Source organism: Cololabis saira, chromosome 23, assembly GCF_033807715.1.
Source record: "Cololabis saira isolate AMF1-May2022 chromosome 23, fColSai1.1, whole genome shotgun sequence".
Lineage (NCBI taxonomy): Eukaryota > Metazoa > Chordata > Actinopteri > Beloniformes > Belonidae > Cololabis > Cololabis saira.
The window spans coordinates 8,522,969-8,545,703 of record NC_084609.1 but is presented as its reverse complement, the minus strand read 5'-3'; the positions used below and the strand labels follow the sequence as shown (position 1 = coordinate 8,545,703).

The 22,735-nt window shown below is 41.2% G+C and overlaps 1 protein-coding gene across 1 annotated transcript; it reads right to left on the bottom strand.

The window, feature by feature from the left end:
• Window positions 1-6,104: 6,104 nt before the first annotated feature.
• On the bottom strand, window positions 6,105-20,671 carry lta4h (leukotriene A4 hydrolase). Its single transcript, XM_061714095.1, has 19 exons — window positions 20,505-20,671; window positions 18,136-18,266; window positions 17,928-18,048; window positions 15,251-15,319; window positions 14,793-14,897; window positions 14,644-14,696; window positions 14,497-14,569; window positions 12,484-12,624; window positions 12,381-12,404; window positions 12,228-12,298; window positions 10,379-10,490; window positions 10,153-10,297; window positions 9,964-10,067; window positions 8,852-8,922; window positions 8,256-8,310; window positions 8,072-8,167; window positions 7,809-7,891; window positions 7,630-7,734; window positions 6,105-6,415 (listed from the first exon to the last, which is right to left on the bottom strand). The coding sequence occupies exons 1-19, from the start codon at window positions 20,649-20,651 to the stop codon at window positions 6,283-6,285; spliced, it is 1,839 nt and encodes a 612-aa protein (XP_061570079.1). The 5' UTR covers window positions 20,652-20,671; the 3' UTR covers window positions 6,105-6,282.
• Between the last annotated feature and the right edge of the window lie 2,064 nt (window positions 20,672-22,735).

The following is a 22,735-nucleotide window of genomic DNA, read 5'->3' as shown; positions in this document are numbered from 1 at the left end:
GCTCAGAAACAATTCTTACTTTTTTTTTGTATGAATTGATTATGAGTTGGATCACACCATTCACTTCTCCGGAGGGGTCCATCCTAATCTCTTTCAGAAAGTAATCTCTAAATTGCAGGTACCATAGAATTCCTGGTTATCCAAATCAAATTTTTCTTTTATATTTTGGAAACTGTCCAGCTGCCCGTTCTTCACTAACACACACCACGCTGTGATTCCCTTATTTGTCCACCGCCTAAACCCTTTATCGTATCTAGCTGGTTTGAATTTGCTATCATATGCTACCCATTTTAATGAATTAGCCTCTTTTTGAATCTTATATTTTTTTATTATGCTGAACCATAATTTTAACATAAACATCATTATTGGGCTTATTTGGTTTTTAATCACCTTGTATGTGTCTTCATCTCCTATAATACTCTGTACTGGGTATTCACCAAGCTGTGTTTCCAACTCTTTCCACTTTGCAGTGTAATCTGGTTTGCACCATTCAACAATATACCTCAGCTGGGCTGCATGAAAGTATGCTTTCAAATTGGGAAGTCCCATTCCACCACCTTCTTTTGGCAGCTGGAGAGTCTCCAATCTTATTCTAGGTCTCTTTCCACCCCAAACAAACCTTGAAATCATTCTATTCCAGCTCATCAACTGAGACTGTGGGACCTCTACTGGTAAAGACTGGAACAGGTACAGAAATCGTGGTAAAACATTCATCCTGATTATCTGGATTCGTGAGCTGAAGTCTAGTGTTAGTGTGGACCATCTTTCAATATCTTTTTGTATTTCCTGATTAATCTTACCATAGTTTGATTTATATAGTTTAGATAATCCTTTCGTGATTATTACCCCCAAGTATTCAATTCCCTTAAGTTTCCAATTAAGTTTAGATAATTCTTGGATCTCTTTTGATGGACTATAGTTAAGTGATAATATCTGTGTCTTTGCAACATTTATTTTATATCCAGATAGATGTCCGAATGCTTCCAAAAGTTTAATCCACGCAGGTAATGATTAATTTGGGCGTTCGAGGTAGGTTATGACGTCATCTGCGAAAAGTCCTATTTTTTGTTCTACGCCATTCACCACTACTCCTTTGATCTCTTGTTCCTGTCTTATAGCCTGCGCAAGCGGCTCTATAAAAAGGGCAAATAGAGTGGGTGATAGGCAGCATCCTTGTCTTGTTGATCTCTGTAGTCTAATTTTGTCTGTCAGGCTCCCATTTTAATTCTTGCAGTTGGTTGTTGATAGTGTCTTTATGCACTGTATTGATTTATTATTAAAGCCAAATCTCTCTAACACTTTATATAAAAAATCCCAACTGACAGAATCAAAAGCTTTTTCTGCGTCAATACTTACTAATACAGTGCTCTTTTTGTCTTTTCTTGCTTGTTCCACTACATGTAGTGTTTTCCTAATATTGTCATACGTCTGGCGGCCCCTTATAAAGCCTGTTTGATCTTCCTCTATTATTTTTTGATATGAAGGAGTTCAGTCGTTTAGAAATTATTGTTGTATATATTTTATAGTCAACATTTAATATTGAAATTGGTCTATAGTTTGCACAGTGTTCTTTATCCTTTCCTTGTTTTGGAATGACTGTAATTATTGCCTCAGCCCATGATGGGGGTATTTTATTGTTTTGGAGAGTCCAATTGAAAGAGGCAAGGAGCAGTGGTGACAGCTCTTCTCCAAACATCCTATACCACTCTGCTGGATATCCATCGCTCCCCGGTGATTTATTGTTTTTCAATTTATTTATTGCATCTTTTACCTCCTCCAGTGTAATCTCTGCTGTTAATTTATCATTTTGCATACGTCCGATTGAGGGTAAGTCTAGCATCTCCAGGAATGTAATCATATCATTCTCATCTGCAGATGCAGGTTGTGTATATAGGTCTTGATAATATCTTTGGAAGATATCCTCAATACCATCTGGACTAGATACCATTTCACCTGTATGAGGATCTTTAATTTTGTATATATTACTAATTGCTTGCTGTTTTTTTATATGCCTTGCCAGTATTTTTGTGGCCTTTGAGCCTACTTCATGATAGCCCAATATTTATTCTTTTTTTCAATTTCGTCCAAAAGTATGTCATTAATTTTTGTTTTGGTTTCTTTAATTTGTTGACTTATCTTGGGGTCGTTAGTATTTTGGTATTCCTGTTCCGATTCTCTTAGCCTTTCACTGTACATTTTATAAGCCTCCATTCTTGCTCTTTTTGCATGTGCAGTTTCAGCCATTAGTTTCCCTCTGATGACAGCCTTCATGGCATCCCAAAAAATCGTTGGGTCTACAGCGCCGTTGTTATTTTCCTCTATGTATCTTTCGATTTCCGTTTTTACCTTCTTCCTTGTTTGGTCATTATTCATAATTCCCAGATTAAGTCTCCATACTGTATGCCGTCTTCTGTTGTTTAAATTTATTGTTAAATAGAGTGGGTTATGATCTGACACATCTGCGCCCCCTATCCTGCACTCTTGTACCATATGGTTATCCTTTGCATTCATACAAAAGTAATCTATCCTTGAATGGACTTTATGTGCTGCGGAGTAATGTGTGAAGTCTTTTTCCAGGGGGTGTTGATTCCTCCAGACATCAATCATTCCCATCTCCTCCAAGGATACGTTTATGAATCTTGTCAAATGCATTTTATTTTTTTTAAGACTAGTTGTGTCTATTCTGTGGTCCCTAATAACATTTAGGTCTCCCCCACAGACCAAAATACCTCCTGTTTCTGCTATCATATCATCAAATAGACATTTAAAAAAAGATTTGTCACTTTCCGGGGGGGCATATATGTTTACTAGTGTTACTAGTTCATTCTCTAGTCTTCCTTTCACTATAATGTATCTTCCTTCCTTGTCCCTGTATTCCTTCTCAAGGTCAAACTTAGTGGAATTGGGTATTAGAATCACTACTCCTCTTCTACATCCTCCTTTAAACGAGCTGTAATATAAATTCCTGTAGCCATATTTTTTAAGTTTGTCATGTTCTGATTGTGACAGGTGGGTCTCCTGTAGAAAAATTATTTGTGCTTTTTCTTTTTTAAGTTTTGTCATGACCTTTTGTCTTTTAATGGGAAAGTACACCTTTTTTAAGTTTGTGTGGTTTGTTCTTCCAAATTAAATTAAAAAAAATAAAATGGTTAATTTTTGCGGCTGTTGAATCATTCCCAAAAAGGGATAATGATGGAACACAAAACGGGACAGGTCTTCCACTTTAGAGAGAAGGACTCTCCCGAGAACAGACAGATCTCTTTGAAGCCAGGTATTAAAGATGGATTTAGTTTTATTTATTCTGTTTTGGTTATAAATACTCCTAAATATCTTTCAGATTCCTTTACAGGTATATTTTCAATAAACGAGTCATTGCAGTTGTGCAAGGATAAAATTTCACATTTAGTCATATTTAGTCTTAATCCTGAAGCATTAGAGAATTGATTAATCAAGTTAATAGAATTATATAATTGGAGTTTATCTTTTAAGAGGAGTTTTGTGTCATCTGCTAGTTGGGAAATGTTTAATTCTCTGCCAAGAATAGATATACCTTCAAGATTTTTATGGTTTACTATATGAATTGACAACAGTTCAGTGACATAAACAAAAAGGGTGATAAAGGGCAACCTTGACGTACGCCTCTGTTACTTTGGAATCTTTTAGAGGTGTTCATGTTAATTATTACAGAGCTGTTGACATCTCTATAAAACATGTTAATAATATTAATAAGGTTGTGACTAAAACCAAATGCATTAAGAGATTGTAAAAGAAAGTTATGCTCAATCGTGTCAAAGGCTTTATAAAAGTCTAAGAACAAGATTAGAGCTTCAGCGTGTACTTCGGTTGCATAATCCAGTAAATCTAAAAGGAGTCTAATGTTACAGCTAATATGTCGATTTTTCATAAAGCCTGTTTGAGTTTCCACAATTATGGTATCTAGCCAATCTTTTAATCTGTTAGCATTGACTAATGCCAATATTTTGTAATCAATTGTTAAGAGAGTTATAGGGCGCCAATTTTCTATTGTACGGGGGTCTTTGTCAGGTTTGGGAATAAAATAAATAATCCGGTTTCATTGTGGTTCTCCCCTTGACTGATGCATTCTTTATACAAAGACATTAAAGGATTTTGAATAAGTTCCCAAAAGTGAGTATAAAATTCAACAGATAATCCGTCGATACCTGGTGATTTTCCTTTCTTCATTGAAAACAAGTTTTGATTTCAATAGTAGAGCACCCACCAGCCGGACTGTGGGCGGCCTGAGGTCGGTTCTGGGTCGGGTCCGGCAGGTTTTTCCAAACTTTTAATCTTCATTCATTTATTGACCCCTGGGACTCTCAGAACCGAGGAATGACAGGCTTTCCTCATGAACGTACCCCTAGCATGATGCTGCCCCCACCGTGCTTTACTGCAGGGACGCTGCTCTCTTTGAGATGTCGGGTTGTTGCTAAAGACATTCAAGTCCCTCTGTGGTTCCTTCTGTTCAGCAGTTTAAAGTGGACCTATTATGGCATCTAATACCTATTTTAAACAGGCCTTGAATGTCTTAAAAACAAGCTTTTGATTTTTTTTTTGGTAAATAAATTAGAAATTCAGCCTTTGAGCCATGTCTTTATCATCCCAGTCTCTAAGCTCATTATCTATGTGGGATTCTGAGTGGGCGGGGCTATGATAATGAGGCTCTGTGCTGATTGACTGCCTGAATGATGCGATACACCGCTACGAAAAATGGCGGAAGCTCCGGCCGGAGTTAGTTGTGGGCGTGTTTTCACGGATCGGAGGCCAACCTATGTAAATCGCTCCCGTCGTTACGTAACGACGGGAGCAGAATCTGAACGGCTCGTAGATCCACATCACACTGGACGGCTCATCCGGGCGGCTGTACAGACACTGCAGAATTTGGTTGCTTTTCTCCTTCTCTGAGTTGGCAGGCTGAGGGGAGACCACTTTATATATGTTAAAGCAAGAAGAAATGTGTTTTTTATAATACAGGACTGTCTCAGAAAATTTGAATATTGTGATAAAGTCCTATTTTATGTAATGCAAAAATGTCATACATTCTGGATTCATTACAAATCAACTGAAATATTGCAAGCCTTTTATTTTAATATAGCTGATCATGGCTAACTCAAATATCCTATCTCAAAAAATTAGAATATTCTGGGAATCTTACTCTTAAACTGTAAGTAGTACTAATAAATGTTGTGTTGTGTTGTATTTATTTTATGTGAAACTTTTTAAGAATGTCTGTCTATCTGTTGTGCCTGCGCACTTTATATGTTTATGTTTCACCGTGGGATGTGGGAAGCGTCCTCTCGATTTCTTGTATGTCTTGACATATCAAGAATCGACAATAAAGCTACTTTGACTAAGCCATAATCAGCAATATTAAAATAATAAAAGGCTTGCAATATTTCAGTTGATTTGTAATGAATGTATGACATTTGTTTTTTTAATTACATTACAGAAAATAAAGAACTTTATCACAATATTCTAATTTTCTGAGACCGTCCTGTAGGTCTCCTTTAAGGGCTTTGTTTTTCTTTCTTTCCCCGCCAACTCTGCCGCACCTTCTGGGTGACCTCTGACCTCTGTGTTAACGTTGCACCTTGCTGCCCCCCCAACTTCTACTGGTCTCCTCTGGGGGGGGGGGGGGGTCTGACGCACCCGGAGGACATGTAAGTTATTTTCTCCTCCAGGAAGCAGCAGAGCCCCGACACACTCTCCGCCGTGCTTCAGCACCAGGATGATATTCAGACGTCGGTAAGTTTAAACTGACGACTTCTGCGCGACTCGCAACATTCGGAGGTTGAGACATTTGTGCGTTTGATTTCAGAAGTTTGCCGTTCCGAGAAGTTTCAGCGCCTGCGGTTTGTTCTGTTCCCGTTTTCTCTTGTTGGGGCAACTCTTCGTGTTGCTCCACGCCAGCGGTCCCGCCGCGGTGGCGGTTGGCAGAACCTTTACGACACCGCCGGGTCGGCTCAGGTCTTTTATGATGATATGACCCACAAAAAAGGTCTTTTCTGTTCCGGATAGACGACCCAAGTCGTGGTTTACGGATGGAAGACGCGACTCGGAGTTCTGGATCAACGACACGAGTCGGGTTCAGCTCAGACTTTATTTCTGCCGGACAGAAAAACGTCCAACTGAAACAATAAAAAGCATAAAAATAGAAAAGAACCCTGAATAAGACTTTAATACTGGTTCTGGTGCCCTGACTTCGGTCCTGGTGCCTGGACCCGGTCCTGGTCTCGGGCCTCGGGCCCTCATCCCGGTCCAGCCTCAGGGAGCGGCGGCGGCGTCCACCTTCAGGTCCTTGGCCGTCAGCCCGGCGGTCACCGGGTGCATGGCGGCCCGGTTGGCCAGGAAGGTCTTGACCGCCTCGTCCCGGTACTTCTCAAAGTTGAAAACTTCCCTGGAACGAAGGAAGAGACCAACGAATCGCGTTTACTAAAGACACAAATATGGACATATCTACGTAGACGCCTCATCGACCGCTGGGGCGCGAGAAATACAGCCGCCATCTTGGTAATAGATTTAAGCATTATTCTATATTTTATTCATATATACCGAAGTTTTTGTGTACGGTTACACTCCTAGCAGATACTGCTTTTGGTGATCGGCCCTCAAAATCCTGATCGGGGCATATTTAATTATAATTTAATCCAACTATTTCAATTTCTGAAAGTTGTGTCTTCCCCAAAACTGGTCTTTATTTGTGTGGCTGCAGGATAACTTTTTTTTTTTTTTTTAAATGGAGGGAAACAATCTAATAATACATTTCTCACATTATAAATTTCAGTAATTTTCATACCTACGTTTTTTTTGTTTTTTTTGCACAGTAAATTTATAGAAACTTCTTGCAGATAGTTTTTTTTCTGTGAATGTGTCTGTTTTGCCATTAAACAATTCCCTCTCTGGTTAAGAGTTTATTAAATAAATCAAGAGTTAGTTTTCCTCTGATGAGTTTTGTTGAAGAAGAATAATGAAAACTTTATTTTCACCTGAGGAAAATAATAAAAAATTAAAATTTGAGTTGGTGAACATGAAAAGGGAAAAATGAGGAACGCTTCACGAGTTTGCGGTGGAAGGTGGAGCTGGTTTATTTTTTGGGCTTTAGGATTATAGTCCTACTAATTTCTTGGTTGTTATCAATGACAGGTGGGCTGCTTCCAAGTCTTCATAGTGGAAGAAGCATTTTCTTAGAAGTAGTTGGTGGAAGGTGTTTGACCTGAGATCTGGTGGTAAAGTGTGGGTCCAACCTCTTCATTCCTGCTCTCCTAGGGTTTTTACCAATTTATTTATTGTTTGTCTTGCTAAATAGCCTACCTATCATACTCACATTCCAGAATATTGTACTACTATTAAGCCTACAAGGAATATTAAAATACGCCGAATCATGTGTCCGGTATCTGGATGTATGACGTTTGCAGTAAAAAACCCAGTGAAAATCAGTTTAGCGCTCTGAGTGTCAGATGACGCTAAGTGGAGCGGGTGACCGGACCAAGATGGCGGCCCCACGGCTCGTCAGGGCCAATAGGCAGCAGCGGTGCATGAGGCGTCTATGTATACATGTCTATGTGTACATGTCTAGAGCGTTTAGAGGTCACACTGTTGCATCATGGGTACCTGAAGAGCGGCCGGGTGAACTTCATCCTGCCCTGCTCCGTCGCCATCTTCAGCGCCATGGGAACCGCCTCCTCCAACTTGGACCGCACGCACAGCCGCAGCCACCTGCGGGCCCAGAACCAATCAGGACGCGGCTCCGCCAGAGGGGGCGGGGCCTGAGTGAGTGGGCGGGAACTCACCTGAAGCGGATCTCGGCGTTCATGCAGGAGTTCAGCTGGTAGACCTGCTGCATCCTCTTCACGTGAGTCAGCGGGAGCGCCGCCTAAAGAGGGGGGGGATTGGTGAGGTGGGGGGGATCTGGACCGGTCTGGACCTGGACCTGGACCGACCTGGTCTGACCTGAACTGAGGTGGTCTAACCTGGACTACTGGGACCTGAAGTGGTCTGAAGTGGACTACGGGGACAGAAGTGGTCTGATGTGGACTGAAGTGGACTACTTTACCTCATGGAGCAGCAGGGACAGGAACTCGATCATCTGGTGGGAGGACAGAGACTTCACGTCGGCCTCTTTGAAGCCGTTCAGGTCCTGGTCTTTGGCCTGCAGGGCAGAGGAGAAGCTGGAGTCCCGTTATCAACACCAACCAGAACCAGAACCAGAACCGGTCCAATTCAGGATCAGGTCTTACCTGGATCCACCGCTGACTCAGAGCTATGCAGGCGTCGGCCATCGTGGTGTCGTACCTGCAACACAGGACCAATCAGAACCAGTACACCGGAACTGAAGATGCCTTCATAATTGGATTTATGATAACAGGATTTCTGCTTTTTGGAGCTGGCGGTTACCTGGCATATCGACTAATTCGTAAGTCGTCGACAGCTATTCAGGTTCTTTCAGAGGTGCCTGCCGTGGCTAAAGGGATCAGCTGTGCGACCAACAGTCAGACTCTAACGCTGGGGGAGCAAAACTGCAAGCTGGATGCGATTCTTGAACAGAATCGCAGGCTAACTGCGGTTTTTGAGCTCGTTTGTAGGATGGAAAAGACCTTGGAGAAGTTGGAAGCTACATCTTCACACTGTGTATTTAATACACAGTGTGAAGATGCCTTTTTTTCCCTCCTCCATCCCAGTCCCCAGTGTCATCCTTCCTCCAAGAAATGGCGTCCGTAGAAACAAATGGTGCCAGCAGTGTTAACCGGAGTCAAGTTCTCTCGTCTGACTATATCTGACTTGGCAACAAAGTTTTATTCGGATTCTGAGGTGGGGGTCCGGCGGGTTCACTTACTTGGGTTTGACGGGAGGCATCCCGGGAGTAAACATCCAGGCGTTCCAGTCCACCTTGTTCAGGACGTCCACCTGGGGGACCGAGACGTTTCACTTCGTTAAGATGATCTGATCCCTGGAGATAAACCACCCAGGTGGTACCACCACCAACCTACCCAGGTACCATCAAACCGCCCAGGTATACGGCTGCAACTAACGACTACTTTAATAGTCGACTAGTCACCGACTATTGAAACGATTAGTCGACTAATCGGATAATTAGTAATTTTTTTAAATTTAGTATGAGGTTGCTTTAATTATGTGGCAAATGATAATAAACACCAGAAAGATGGTACTAGAGCCCTGATATAGCGGGACTGTTTTCTTCATCCTGCTCCCGCCCTCATCCGCAAAACTCTGAGAATTCATGCCGCACGGCGCACAATAATAGAGATGCATTGATTTAGTGTCTTCTCCCGTCCCGCAAGAGAAATGTCCAGACAAATCTATCTGATTTAATGTTAACATGATCATTGTGGAGTTAGATGGATAATTGACAGTTCATCTGACTGAAAGTTAGATGCAAATCCATCATTGTTATCATCACACAAGCTTTTTCGCCTTTCGCGCTGCATCAATTATGATTGAGGTTAAAGCAACGAGAGTAGCTGTGAGTGGCTCAAATAATACTAATAAATAACATGAAATAAACAAAGTAATCGAATGAAACTATTAATTTAAAAAATGAAAATAGGCTTAATATCTTACCAAGTCCGTTTTGTTCAACACTGACGTGCTTTCTGTTCAAATGCATTACCGACGAGCTCCCGTGAAAAGCAACGTCGGCTTTGCAAACTTTGGAAGTATCTTTTTATTTGCCGTATCGAGGCGAAAATGCTCCCAAACCTTTGAAGTTTTATTACCCACAGCTGCTGAGACGCTATGGCGCATGCGCGACTCTCGGCAGAGATTGTATTGAAGTGAGACGCCTCACTCCGTTGGAAAAACACGTCTGGCGACAATTGTTGACAATGGAATTCATTGTCGATAATTTTGATTATCGATTTTTGTCGACAACAACGTCGAATCGTTGCAGCCCTACCCAGGTACCACCACCCCCCCCCAGTTCCTCACCTTGTCTTTAAAGTAGGTGAACAGGTAGTTCTTCCACTCCTCGGTGGTGACGCTGCTGTAGGCGAACATCTGGATGTAAGACTTCACGAAGCCCATGAACACGTCTGCGGGACACAAACCCACAGTTGCACCGGTTCAAGGTCCGACCCCCAGACTGGTACAGGTGAAGGAGCAGAGTCGGGGCATTACCTGGCCCGCCCATCAGCTCCTCCAGGTGGTACAGCAGCGCGAAGCCCTTCTCGTAGGGCACGGAGGAGAAGGCGTCGTCGGGGTTGACGTCCTGCAGCCGCGGCACCAGGTTGGTCAGAGGGTTGTTGGCTCCGAAGGTGTTCACCTGGGGGAGCACAGGTACAGGTGAGAGCGGGAGGAGGACCCGGGACCGGCGGGGACAGGTGGAGGTGAAGGGGGTTCTCACAGAGTCCTGCAGCTCCTTCCAGCCGCCCATGGCCTTGAACTGCCGGAACTGCTCGCCGTGCATGCGGCCGCCGATCATCCTCTCCAGGTAGACGGTGTGACCCTCGTTCAACCTGGAGACAAGCCGCCTGTCAATCACGGCCGGGGGGGCGGGGCTACACTTTGGGCGCTTTTCCACTAGTACCTACTCAGCGCGACTCGACTCGCCCCCGTTTGGCACTTTTACACTACGGGTTGAGGCGTGCAGAGTAGATACTTCTTCTGTATCTATTCTGCCGAGGTTCTAAGTGGCTGAGTCGGCCCTGGATCTGACGTCATCACAATACAGGCCTCCGATTGGTCGGGGGGCGGGGTCGTCAGACTAGGGCTGGGCGATATATCGAGTATACTCGTGGTATCTCGGCTTCTACTCTGTGCGATGTACAAAATGACTCTATCGTGAATATTCAAGTATACATTGTTACGCATTTGCTTTTAGCATTAAATTACAGGCTTTTCTCACTCTCTCGTCTCTCCTTCTCAGAGAGTTAAAACAAGCGCACCCAGTTAGATACGTCAGTCACAGGCGTGCATCGTCATCATACGACCAGCTGCAGGTGGCGGCGCTGCTGTCCGGGACCGCTGGTGATTTCCACCCCGCTTCAGCTTTAACTTTCCCAAACGGCTCTTTGGAATTCCATTGTCAACGGATTTGGGAAATCGCAAACAGGCCGAGCCTTTCTCTTCCAGAGCTGAGAAACGTCACCTAGTGTTGCTTAAATGTGGCCACATGAAATCAATCAGTATCATCGAAACAAAGTCAAACAAGACTATATGACGTCATATTTCTAAAAGTAAGTGAAAGAGATGCAAAGTAAAGGAGGAGAGGATGAAACATTGCAGTCCCTGCACCTACATTAGTCTGAATATAAAGGTGCTCTAAAGGAGCAGCTCATCCTGGTAAAACCTGGTAAAACCTGGTAAAACCAGGACCAGAAGATGTTCTTAGCAGATGTTCTTCAGACGGGGAGTCAGAGAGATGCAACGTGCTCTTTCTGTTTTGAAATGACAATTTTTATGTTTGTGCCACTCACTGCTTAGTAACTGTTTAATAAATACAGTAAATTTGACTTATTCCCCCTTTTTGCATGAAAGTTTAAAATTAGCATATATTAATGCAGTATGAACAAGAATGTTTTAATGTAGACATATAGAATCATCATACTGGTGTGATTGTAGCATCAAAGTGTTAATTCAAGGCTAAGGCAAAATATCAAGATATATATCGTGTATCGTGACATGGCCTAAAAATATCAAGATATTAATAAAAGGCCATATCGCCCAGCCCTACGTCAGACATTTGAATCAGGAAGTGGGGAGTCAGCACAAGAGCAGCTCACGGCTTCCTCATTTTATCCGACAGCGCAAACGTCTGTTTCATGATCCAACTCTGAGGTGCAGATGTTCATAAACCTGGTGGCTGAGGAGAAAATTAAAAAGGGATCTAGACGGGCGATAAGGAACGATCAGATCTACCAGGTGCTCTGTCACTCGCGGCTCCCAGCTGATTTCTCAGCAGCGCCGACACAAACAAAATTTTTTAAAAAGCGTCGCCGCTTGAACCTTATCTCACTCTCATTTTTTAACTTGATATCAAACACAAGCCACAGACCCAGCAGCACATATGTCATCTCCTCCAGGTTCTACATCTTTAGTGTTGTCTCCATTTAGATACACAATCAAATACGTCACAGCAGCTTCGCTCCAACCTCCTACTTCTGATCTGGGTGTTTAAAAACAAACGAGGACGAGGCGAGTCGCGCTGAGTAGGTACTAGTTTAAAAGCGCCATTTGTTTGTTTGTTTGTTTACCAGAAGTGCTCCCAGGTCTTGTTGGTCACCAGGTTACCGGTCCAGCTGTGGGAGATCTCGTGGGCGATGACCTGAGCGACACAGAAACCCTTCAAACAGGTGCACCAGGTGCGCCGGGTCAGGTGACTCGGGTGTCATGTGACTCATACTCACGTTAGACAGAGACTTGTCTCCGGCCTGGACGGAGAGACGGGAGAAAAGACGGTTAGTGGTCACATGACGCAGTGTGGGACGGACTGAGCGTGCTCGTACCTACCAGCAGGGTGGGCGTGGCGAAGGTGAGGCACGGGTTCTCCATGCCACCGTACGGGAAGGACGGAGGCAGAACCAGGATGTCGTACTGACCCCACACGTACGGCCCGGCCAGATCCTCCGCCGTCTTCAGCATCGTCTCCGTCTGGCGGACAGGAGGACGTTAGCCGTCGCTGGTGGACAACAAGCTACGATATACAAGACCCGGTAGGTGGCGGGAGCAAACTTCCTGTTTTAGATGAAACTAATGAATTCTGGGTAAACAACCACAAACCGAGCAAGAACCAATTTGTGTTGTATCGTTAAGACTAACGCATGCTAAAGACTAACGTACGCTAAAGACTAACGTACGCTAAAGGCTAACGTACGCTAAAGACTAACGTACGCTAAAGACTAACGTACGCTAAAGGCTAACGTACGCTAAAGACTAACGTACGCTAAAGGCTAACGTACGCTAAAGGCTAACGTACGCTAAAGGCTAATGTACGCTAAAGGCTAACGTACGCTAAAGGCTAACGCACACTAAAGGCTAACGCATGCTAAAGACTAACGTACGCTAAAGGCTAACGTACGCTAAAGACTAACGTACGCTAAAGGCTAACGTACGCTAAAGGCTAACGTACGCTAAAGACTAACGTACGCTAAAGGCTAACGTACGCTAAAGGCTAACGTACGCTAAAGGCTAATGTACGCTAAAGGCTAACGTACGCTAATGGCAAACGTATACTAAAGGCAAACAGATGCTAAAGGCTAACGCATGGTTAAGGCTAACGCATGCTAAAGACTAACGCATGCTAATGGCAAACGTATACTAAAGGCAAACAGATGCTAAAGGCTAACGCATGGTTAAGGCTAATGCATGCTAAAGACTAATGGTTTTGTGGAGTAAATTTAGATTACCAAACTGTTATTTTTCGGTTAGCATCACAGTCAACTACATGCTAACAAAACCTAGAAACGTCCGTTCCTGTGGAGCGGTGTACGCTACAGCTTATCGAGCAAGAAGGACTTTGTGTCGCATAGTTCTACGTTTTTATAAAGTACATTTAATGAGCTAGCTGTTCTTCATGTGCTAGCAATATGGCTAACCGGTACTAATGGCTAAACGATGCTAAAAAGATGGTTAAGACGTTTGTCACTATGTAGTTTTAAGTCTTGTGAAATACGTTTAGTTTACCAAACTGTTCTTTTTCTGTTAGCATCACAGCTAACTATATGCTAACGGATCCTAGAAACATCCAGACTGATTTTTGGAAACATGTTTCACTGAAACTAGGGACGTCCGTTCCCGTCGAGCGGTTTACGCTACAGCCTACTGTATATGTGTTGCAGTAATTTAGTTAACTAGCTGTCCATTGTCTGTTAGCATAGCAGCTAAGAGATGCTGACGGCTAACAGACGCTTAAACGTCATTATTTGTACTTCTACTCTGCTAAGAGTAGAAGACCTGCTAAGCAGGCGTTTGTCGGATTTCTGATCAGTTCAGGAAGGTTTTATGAGTTTTACGTAGAACTTTTGTCTTCTTTTACAGACAACATTGCTGTTATTAGCTCCCGTGGTTCTCTGGTCGTCTGGCGGTTTAGTGGCCAGTCGGCAGTCGCCATGGCGACTCACCTTCATGTGCAATAGGCATTAGCACTTTACAAATCCGAGCATTTAAGCACTTTAAAGAAGCAATGGGGCGATGTGTAATCTGCATCAGCACTTTACAAACTCTTGCACTTAAGCACTTAGCACTTTAACTTTACGGTCACTTAATTACTGGTTTATCAATTGCAACTTGTTTTATTGCTTAATGATTTTTATCTAGCTCGGTCGTATCTTTTAATGTTGTGTTTTTGTTGGTATGGATGTCATATCTTGTCTCCTTTGTCTGCCGGTGTCCGATTCTGTGTCTGGCATTAATTTGCCGCGGGGACGAATGATGGAAATTAGCCTCTGGCTACAACCATGAATATTTACACTTGTGTCTATTAATATGTACAGTCCCTGTTTAACAAATAAAAGTGAATTGAACCTCAGAGAACTCGAACGCTGCTTTGTCCACGAACTCCTTCTCGGACCAGACCCTGGTCCTCGGCCCGATCTCCCTGTTAACGAGTCAGAACACCGTTAGCTGCGCAGGCGACACAGAGACGACCTGAACACGGCTAACAGACGCTACCTGCTCTCCAGGGCCCCGACCACGATGGCTATCAGGTAGGACGGCATGGACACCTGCGGTCAGAGACACGAGGACAGTCAGACCTGAGGTGTGATGATGAAGATGATGACGTCACTTCAGGAACACATGAAGAAGAAAGCACCACCAACCGGCTGCCTGAACCTGTAGATGACTCGACCGGCGTCTTCTGGATCCACTTCCTGTCCATCTCTCACGGCGCTCATCACGGCCACCAGGTCCTTGGGGACAGACACCTGAGACAGAAGCAGAGACACACATGAGACAGGAGCAGAGACACACCTGAAGGGCAGGTGAAGAGACGGAGAAGCACCTGTTGTTCGAAAAAGATGCTGAACATCTTCCTTCACCAACAAGGTTCCAACTGTTTAGAAGTTTCTGCATAAATCTGACTCACCTGTCCACTAATGTGTGTTGATAAAGCAGGTGTGTGTGTGTGTGTGTGTGTGTGTGTGTGTGTGTGTGTGTGTGTGTGTGTGTGTGTGTGTGTGTGTGTGTGTGTGTGTGTGTGTGTGTGTGTGTGTGTGTGTGTGTGTGTGTGTGTGTGTGTGTGTGTGTGTGTGTGTGTGTGTGTGTGTGTGTGTGTGACCTGAGAGTAGTAGGTGTGTTTGATTGACGGGCTGTCCTGACAGGGGATCATACTCCTGCAGTGATGAGCCTGTCAGACAAAACCAAGGGCACAGTTTAGACTCCATCATCAACTGCTTCTAAACCTTTTAAGTCTAAGCATATTTTTACATTTCTGCATGCTATACTGCCATTTTATGGAGTATTTTTATTTGCTTTGCATCAAAAAAACCCATATGAGCCAATCTTTAATAATCTGGATGTTACAAGTCCATACTAACTAAATAAATTGTTAAAATGTGCAAATAACTACCAAAAAAATGTAAATCGTTTTTTAATTTTACACATATTTTTCTAAACATAGAAATCCCACAGCTAGATCCCTCAAAACTGTCAACAGAAAAAAGTAACACAGAAGCCTTTCAGACCTCAGGAAAATATTTGGAATTAATTCATACTTTAGTTTTTGAGATATATAATTTTATATATCGCGTTTAGATATCGCGTCTCCAATTTTACTGTATTATTATGTGATTTTTCCAAACGATTTAATGGATTAAAACTCTGGGACACTAAATGCAGGATATGGAAGTGAAACTCTTCCTGTTTAACATGCAAAAAGAATTATTGCTGTTTTTATTTGGTTGTAATTGTACATACGTTTTAAATGGGAGCGCCGGCGCTCCGGCCGGTCTTAAAGAGTTAATGGCAGGTTTTACAACGAGTGTGATGCTTCTATATTAATGAGTTTGTTTAATCGTTTATTTTTTGGTTGGTTTGTGTTTTTTTTCCTACAACTGGTGGAAAAGAAAAGACAATGACCCTTAAAACTGGTTAAAACCGGATTAAGAAAAGAGGTAGAAAACTACCACGACAGGAAGCGAAGGAAACGGTTAGTTGACCAACGTCTAAAATGTGGAACTCTCAAAAAGTTTACACAACATTTGATGACTAAAGGTGCAAACGGAAACCGTTTCATCACTCAAGTCTCTCCAGATCAAACAAGAGCATCCTCGATGATCTAAGACCCAACGAATCTGGAGAAATCAAGGTTGAAACTCAATAATACGGTTCTGATTTAATGTGTTAATAAGCCCCTGATCTGGAACAAACTTAATGACGATCTGAAGATGCTGTGTTCTCTCTCAGTTTTTTAAAAGAAATCTAAAAGTAAATCTACTGTGTACCTATTTATAAAATACCCTTCATACATGACGGAGTTATTGGAGTTATTGGGATGACTGTATGAATGATTGTATGTATTTGGATGTTTGATTGTCTGTATTGTAATGTCTACTGTTTTCATTTTCCTCACGGTACCACATTGCATTGTAAATTTAATTTTTCCTTCATGAACTTTGGGCCCCCTCCCAAAAGCTTTCAATAGCTTACTTTGGGGGACCCATTCATACATGCCAAAGGACCATTATAGATGTCTAATTGGTCTCAATTGTATACGTTTATTTTAATGGCTTTGTATGAATAAACTAAACTAAATTGCTAAAAAGTGCAAATAACTACCAAAAAAATGTAAATGTTTTTTTAATTTTACACATATTTTTCTAAATAGAGAAATCCCACCACTGGATCCCTCACAACTGACAATGGAAAAAAGTAAACCAGAAGCCTTTCAGACCTCAGGAAATTTATTTGGAATTAATTCATACTTTAGTTTTTGAGATATATAATTTTACATATCACGTTTAGATATCGCGTCTCCAATTTTACTGGATTATTATGTGAACCGGCTTAAGAAAAGAGGTAGAGAACTACCACGACAGGAAGTGAAGGTTAGTTGACCAACGTCTAAAATGTGGAACTCTCAAAAAGTTTACACAATGTTTGATGTCTGAAGGTACGGAACGGAAACTCTTTCATCACTTAAGTCTCTTCAGATCAAACAAGAGCATCCTCAATGTCATAAAACCCAATGAATCTGGAGAAATCAAGGTTGAAACTCAATAATATCGATATCACTGCTATTTTCTGTCTCTTTGCACATGTATATATTATTTGTTTTTCGGGTTTAGTATTTCTTTTGTTCATTGCTCATTTTTTATTTTGCTCTTTTTTTTTTATTTATTTATTAACATACAGTGCAAACAACGACAAAGACAACATCAGTATGTGTCTGTGTGTGCGTGCCGTGTGCGAGTATAAATAAGATGATGAAAATAGATACATAAATTGAGAATATTAATTAGAGAGTAAACAAATAAATAATTATCATATAGAGTGGTGTAGCATGATATATAAATATAGCATAATAATATAGTAATATCCTAATATAACATAATTTTTATAAAATATTATAACATATAACAAATTATATCACCATACATATATAAAAATATAATAATACTATAGTTTAACATCCCATGAGATTTCATAACTTAATATAATAATATGAAACAATATATCATGATAATGCCAGGAATAATAATTAGAGTTAGAATTGGTAGTTTATGTTTTGCAATGGGGGGTGAGGTCAGAGCGAGGCGTTAAATACTTAGCTATTTATTGATTTTTTTTTTTAGGATATTTTGTAAAAATTGTTGAGCGTGTGTATGTTTTGCTGCTGCACAGGTGAATTTCTCCTCTGGGGGATCAATAAAGTTTATTCTATTCTATAATATGGTTCTGATTTAAATTGTGTTAATTAGCCCCTGAGCGTGGCCTGACAGGCGAGACAGGCTCACCTGACACTGGCTGAACAGGTAGGGCTGCTTCTTCCCGGCTGTCTGCTCAGGTGTGAGCCACTGCAGCGCCGTCGCCGATGGGGCCGTCTCATAGGTCACCTCCACGATGACATGCTGCCCCCTGATTGGTCCAGACAGACACCCTGTTACCGTGGTTACGCTTCACGTTGGGGAGCAGGTGAGAGCAGGTGAAGGCGGGGCAGCTCACCTGGACAGGCTGAAGGGCAGCTGGATCTCCAGCGGGGCCCCCTTGAAGCTGTGTTTGGGGCCCAGGCTGAAGCGGGCCGGCTGCTGGTTGGCCGTCACCGCGGAGACGGTCAGGTCGCTGGTGTCCAAAGTCTGCGGGACGAAGACGACTCGTTTATTAACGAGTTTTACTGCCGCTGAGTCAGCGCTCACCTGTCCTACGTGGTCAAAGTCCAACCCTCCATCTGATTAGTCCTCAAACAGACATTAATACACGCTTTATCACATTTATGAAAGTAAAAGAAGATACATCAGAGCTCAGGTATCAAACTTGTGATCAAAGATCCACCCGCTGAGGTCACAACGGCTATTTAGACTTTACTCTGCAGCCGTTCAGCCAAACTTCCTCTAAAGACCGTTTAATCTTTTAAATAACTTAAACAATTTTAAAAGAGGACTAAAAGCCTTTCTTTTTAGCAAAGCATTTAATCACTAAACAATGCTGTTGTTTTTTTCCCCCTAGTTGCTGTTTTTAATTATTTTATTCTCTTTTCTGCCATGTCTTGACTTTTTATCCCTTTTATCTCTTATCTTGATTTTATTATTTCTGTTTAATCATCAAACTGTAGCACTTTGAGATTCCCAGTAATAAGGCTTTTAAACCTGAAAACTCACCTTTTTTAAGAAAAGCTTATAGCTAAATATCTTTTATATGCTGTTTTAAAATTCATTTTTTATTTTTCTGCTCTGTAGCACTTTGAGATTACTAAATATAAACTGTGTTATAAATAACATTTATTATCATTATTATTATTATTATTAATTTAGCCAGTCTTACTTTGAGATTACTAAATATAAAGTGCGTTATAAATAACATTTATTATTATTATTATTATTATTATTATTATTAATAATGTAGCCGTCTTACTTTGAGATTACTGAATATAAAGTGCGTTATAAATAACTATTATTATTATTTTTTATATTTTAGATGCAATTTATCCCTTCAAATCTTTAGAGCTGAGGACGCTAAAAACAAAACTTAATTTCAAACCTTTAATCGCTTTCTAGCATATCTGCAAGTTTATAGAGGTTTTTTTATATCTGATTTATTTTTAACGTTAAACATAGTGTTTTTTTTTACAAGTTTACAGGTTTTTAATGCTCTGTTTTTACATTTAGGTTTTATTTTTCTGCTCTGTAGAACTTTGAGATTACTAAATATAAAGTGCGTTATAAATAACTTATTATTATTATTATAAATTAGCCAGTCTTACTTTTAGATGCAGTTTATCCCTTCAAATCTTTAATCGCTTTCTAGCATATCTGCAAGTTTATAAAGAGGTTTTTTTATATCTGATTTATTTGTAATGTTAAAAATAGTGTTTTGTTTTACAAGTTTGCAGGTTTTTAAAGAGAATTTGATAAATTACTTAATTTATAACGTATTTATTCACCTCAGATCACTGGTCTCTGGACTGCTGGGGTGGTGGGGGCTAAAAGGGGCCCTGAAAAAGCATGAAACGGCCCTGATTCAGATTTCCTTCATGACTATTTAAAGACGTGTTGAGGTGTTGTATTGGATGATAAACCTCCGACAGTTAAGAGTCCAAGTCAAAGTCCAACATCCCATATCACCTAACCAATGTTCATATTTCCAGTAACATTTTGGAAAGAGTTACGGTAACTAAATTTCTGGGTGTTATGATTGATGAAAAATCATATTGCACTCATCTCGAACAAGATTGCAAAGAATATTGTTGTAATCAGACGTATACGGCATCTATTATCAAAAAAAATCTGTATTAATTTATATTATACTATGATTTATCCTTATATTTCATAGACTTACTAGATCCACCCCATTGATCCAATCCCTAAGTATTCTCCCTATTTTTGCTGTAAACGTTTTTCAGATTTGTCTTTTTGTCTATCAATCCATTCACAAACTTCCAACCTGTTTTCATCCTTTATTTCAATTCAATTCCCAAATTCATCACTTTAATACTAGGTCTGCAAAAAATCTCCATCCCACCTTTTTCAGGTCTACTTTTTCTACTTTTTCTATTAGATTCAGAGGTTTCTCTTTATTGTACCACCTTACCACTCAATATTAGAGAATGCTTGAGTAAAAATACTTTCAAAAAACAAATCACAACATTTTTACTAGCCCAAGTTCGCAAAGCTTAACCATTCATTTCCAGTTCTTCTCTGCAAACCCTCATTGGATTCCTGTTTTAGTTTTCCGTGTTCCGCGTTAAATCGACGCAGAGCCTACGCCGTAGGCTACGGCGTTGTGCGTTGTTGTAACGCGGGACCATAAATCAAGCCTTCACACCTCAGTCATTTAACCCCGGAGCAGAGCTGGACGGAGCCGGGCTGAAACCTCACCAAGCTGCTGAATTTGTCCTCCAGAGCCTCCACCGTCAGCGCCACCTTCCCGCGGAGGACCCTCCGGGTAAAGTCCACCTGCAGCCGCAGGTTGAGGTGCCGCGTCACGCAGCTGGTGAAGGAGGAGAAGGAGCAGGGGTCCGACATGATGGAGGTTCAGAGGAGGAATGAGCAGCGGAGCCGGCAACCGGAACCAGCCGCATCTCCGGCGGAGCCCTTTCACAATAAAATACACGCAAACCTAACACGGGCTTTTATTGTGAAGGAAGTCAAATTTAAATTTTTAATTATTCGTCGTGCTATTATAGTGTATTAGTAGAATTATAGTGTTATTAATATATTATTATATTATGCATATATAACTGATGTGTGTGTGTGTGTGTGTGTGTGTGTGTGTGTGTGTGTGTGTGTGTGTGTGTGTGTGTGTACACATGTATGTGTATCACTGCAACGTGCAATTATGTAAATATCCATCTGTAAATATCCATCTGTTATTTTTTTATATACTAGTATTTCTTATTATTTATTTTTTCTTCTTATCATTATTATTATTGTATATACCAGTTTACTGTTTATAGTGTGTTATTATTACTGTGTTATTACTATTTCTATTGATGCCTCTTGTTTTTGCACTATCCCCTTTGCTGCTGTAAACTGCAAATTTCCCCTCTGTGGGACTATTAAAGGATTATCTTATCTTATCTCTTATTATTTTGTTGTTATTGTTGTTTTTATTATAAGGCCCAATCCCAATACTCCCCCTACTTTCTTTCACTAGCCCTACTTTCTATCACTACCCCTAAAAAAGAAGGGACAGATTTTAGGGCACTTGAAATCTTCCCAGGTTTCTGTCCCAATACTCCCACTACTCCTACTTTCAGCACCACCCCTAAAATCAGGAAGCTGAGAGCCAAAAGCTGTTTTAATTTCAGCTGTAGCGCTGTTAATATGCCACTTTATTAAGTTTTAATATTTTTTCAGGCGTAAAAGTAACCAAATAACACCTGTTAAGAAATTTGACCCGATGTTTTCGGAGATGATGAGAGCCGCCGTATCGGAGCATCAGCAGCCGGAGTACAGACGTGATCGCGCTGCGCCGTCGTCCCGGGGGAGAAACCTGCAGCTCTGTGGAGAATTACCGCTGGCTGAAATAAATCATTTAGGAAGATAAATGTTGGTTTAATGGATGAAATCTAACAGTTGTAGCTACGCCTGTTAAGAAATTTGCTCCGAAAATTTCGAGATTTCTGTCTGCCGGCTCCGGAGCTGATTTATGGTTCCACGTTAAATCGATGCAGAGTCTACGGCGTAGGGTACGGCGTAGGGTACGGCGTAGGGTACGGCGTAGGGGACGGCGTACGGCGCGCGTCGACGCATAACATCGACGCAGAGCCTACGGCGTAGGTTACGTAACCTACGCCGTAGGCTCTGCGTTGATGTAACGCGGAACCATAATTCGGCCTTTATTCTGGCGAGGTTTGAAAAAGACTTCGCAACAACGGGCAAACGAGTGATTATGTACATTCACTGAGTGAATATTATGAAAGTAAAATATATATTTCTCGCTAGAAATGTAATCAAAACACTTTTTTTTGGAGAAACTAACTCAAAATATTGATTTTATTCACAAAAAAATAAGAAATGTCCATGTTTTTTTTTTTTATTCAGTCCGCAAATGACGACGAAAAGCATTACAGGGCCTAAGTGTAGTTATGCTATGAATGTATGACTGTATGTATTATTTATGTCTTAGATGTTATCATTTATGAAATATTTTATGTACTTTATGGACCTCAGGAAGATTAGTGGTCGCCAAGGCGGCAGCTAATGGGGATCCATCCAATAAACAATCACAACCAATAAATCACGTTTTACGGTAGATTAGAGGCAAGGCAAGTTTATTTGTATAGCACAATTCAACACAAGGTAATTCAAAGTGCTTTACATTGACACTAAAAGCCGCAAGACAAAATTAAACAGTAAATAACAAATAAAATGAAATAAAATGATAAGAAAAGAGATAAAATAATAAAAAGCACCAGTTGTTAAAAAGTAAGGGCAGTAGAGTACAGCAGGTACATCTCATTCTTACAATGAAGAATTATGTTTCTATACGGTCAAAACGTACAAAGACCGGGTCAAATACAGTATTACAAAAGTAATCTGTAACAATTCGTGAATTAAACCAATTTGACAATTCTATGACATAATGCCTGTTTCCAGAAATTCCA

Excerpts from the sequence above, each read along its gene's own strand:
- lta4h (XM_061714095.1), bottom strand. The coding sequence starts at position 20,651 with ATGTCGGACCCCTGCTCCTTCTCCTCCTTCACCAGCTGCGTGACGCGG. Across the intron at positions 14,697-14,792 it reads TCTACAGGTTCAGGCAGCCG|GTGTCCATGCCGTCCTACCT; the intron begins GTTGGTGGTGCT and ends CTCTGACCGCAG. Across the intron at positions 8,923-9,963 it reads TCACCTACTTTAAAGACAAG|GTGGACGTCCTGAACAAGGT; the intron begins GTGAGGAACTGG and ends TCGGTCCCCCAG.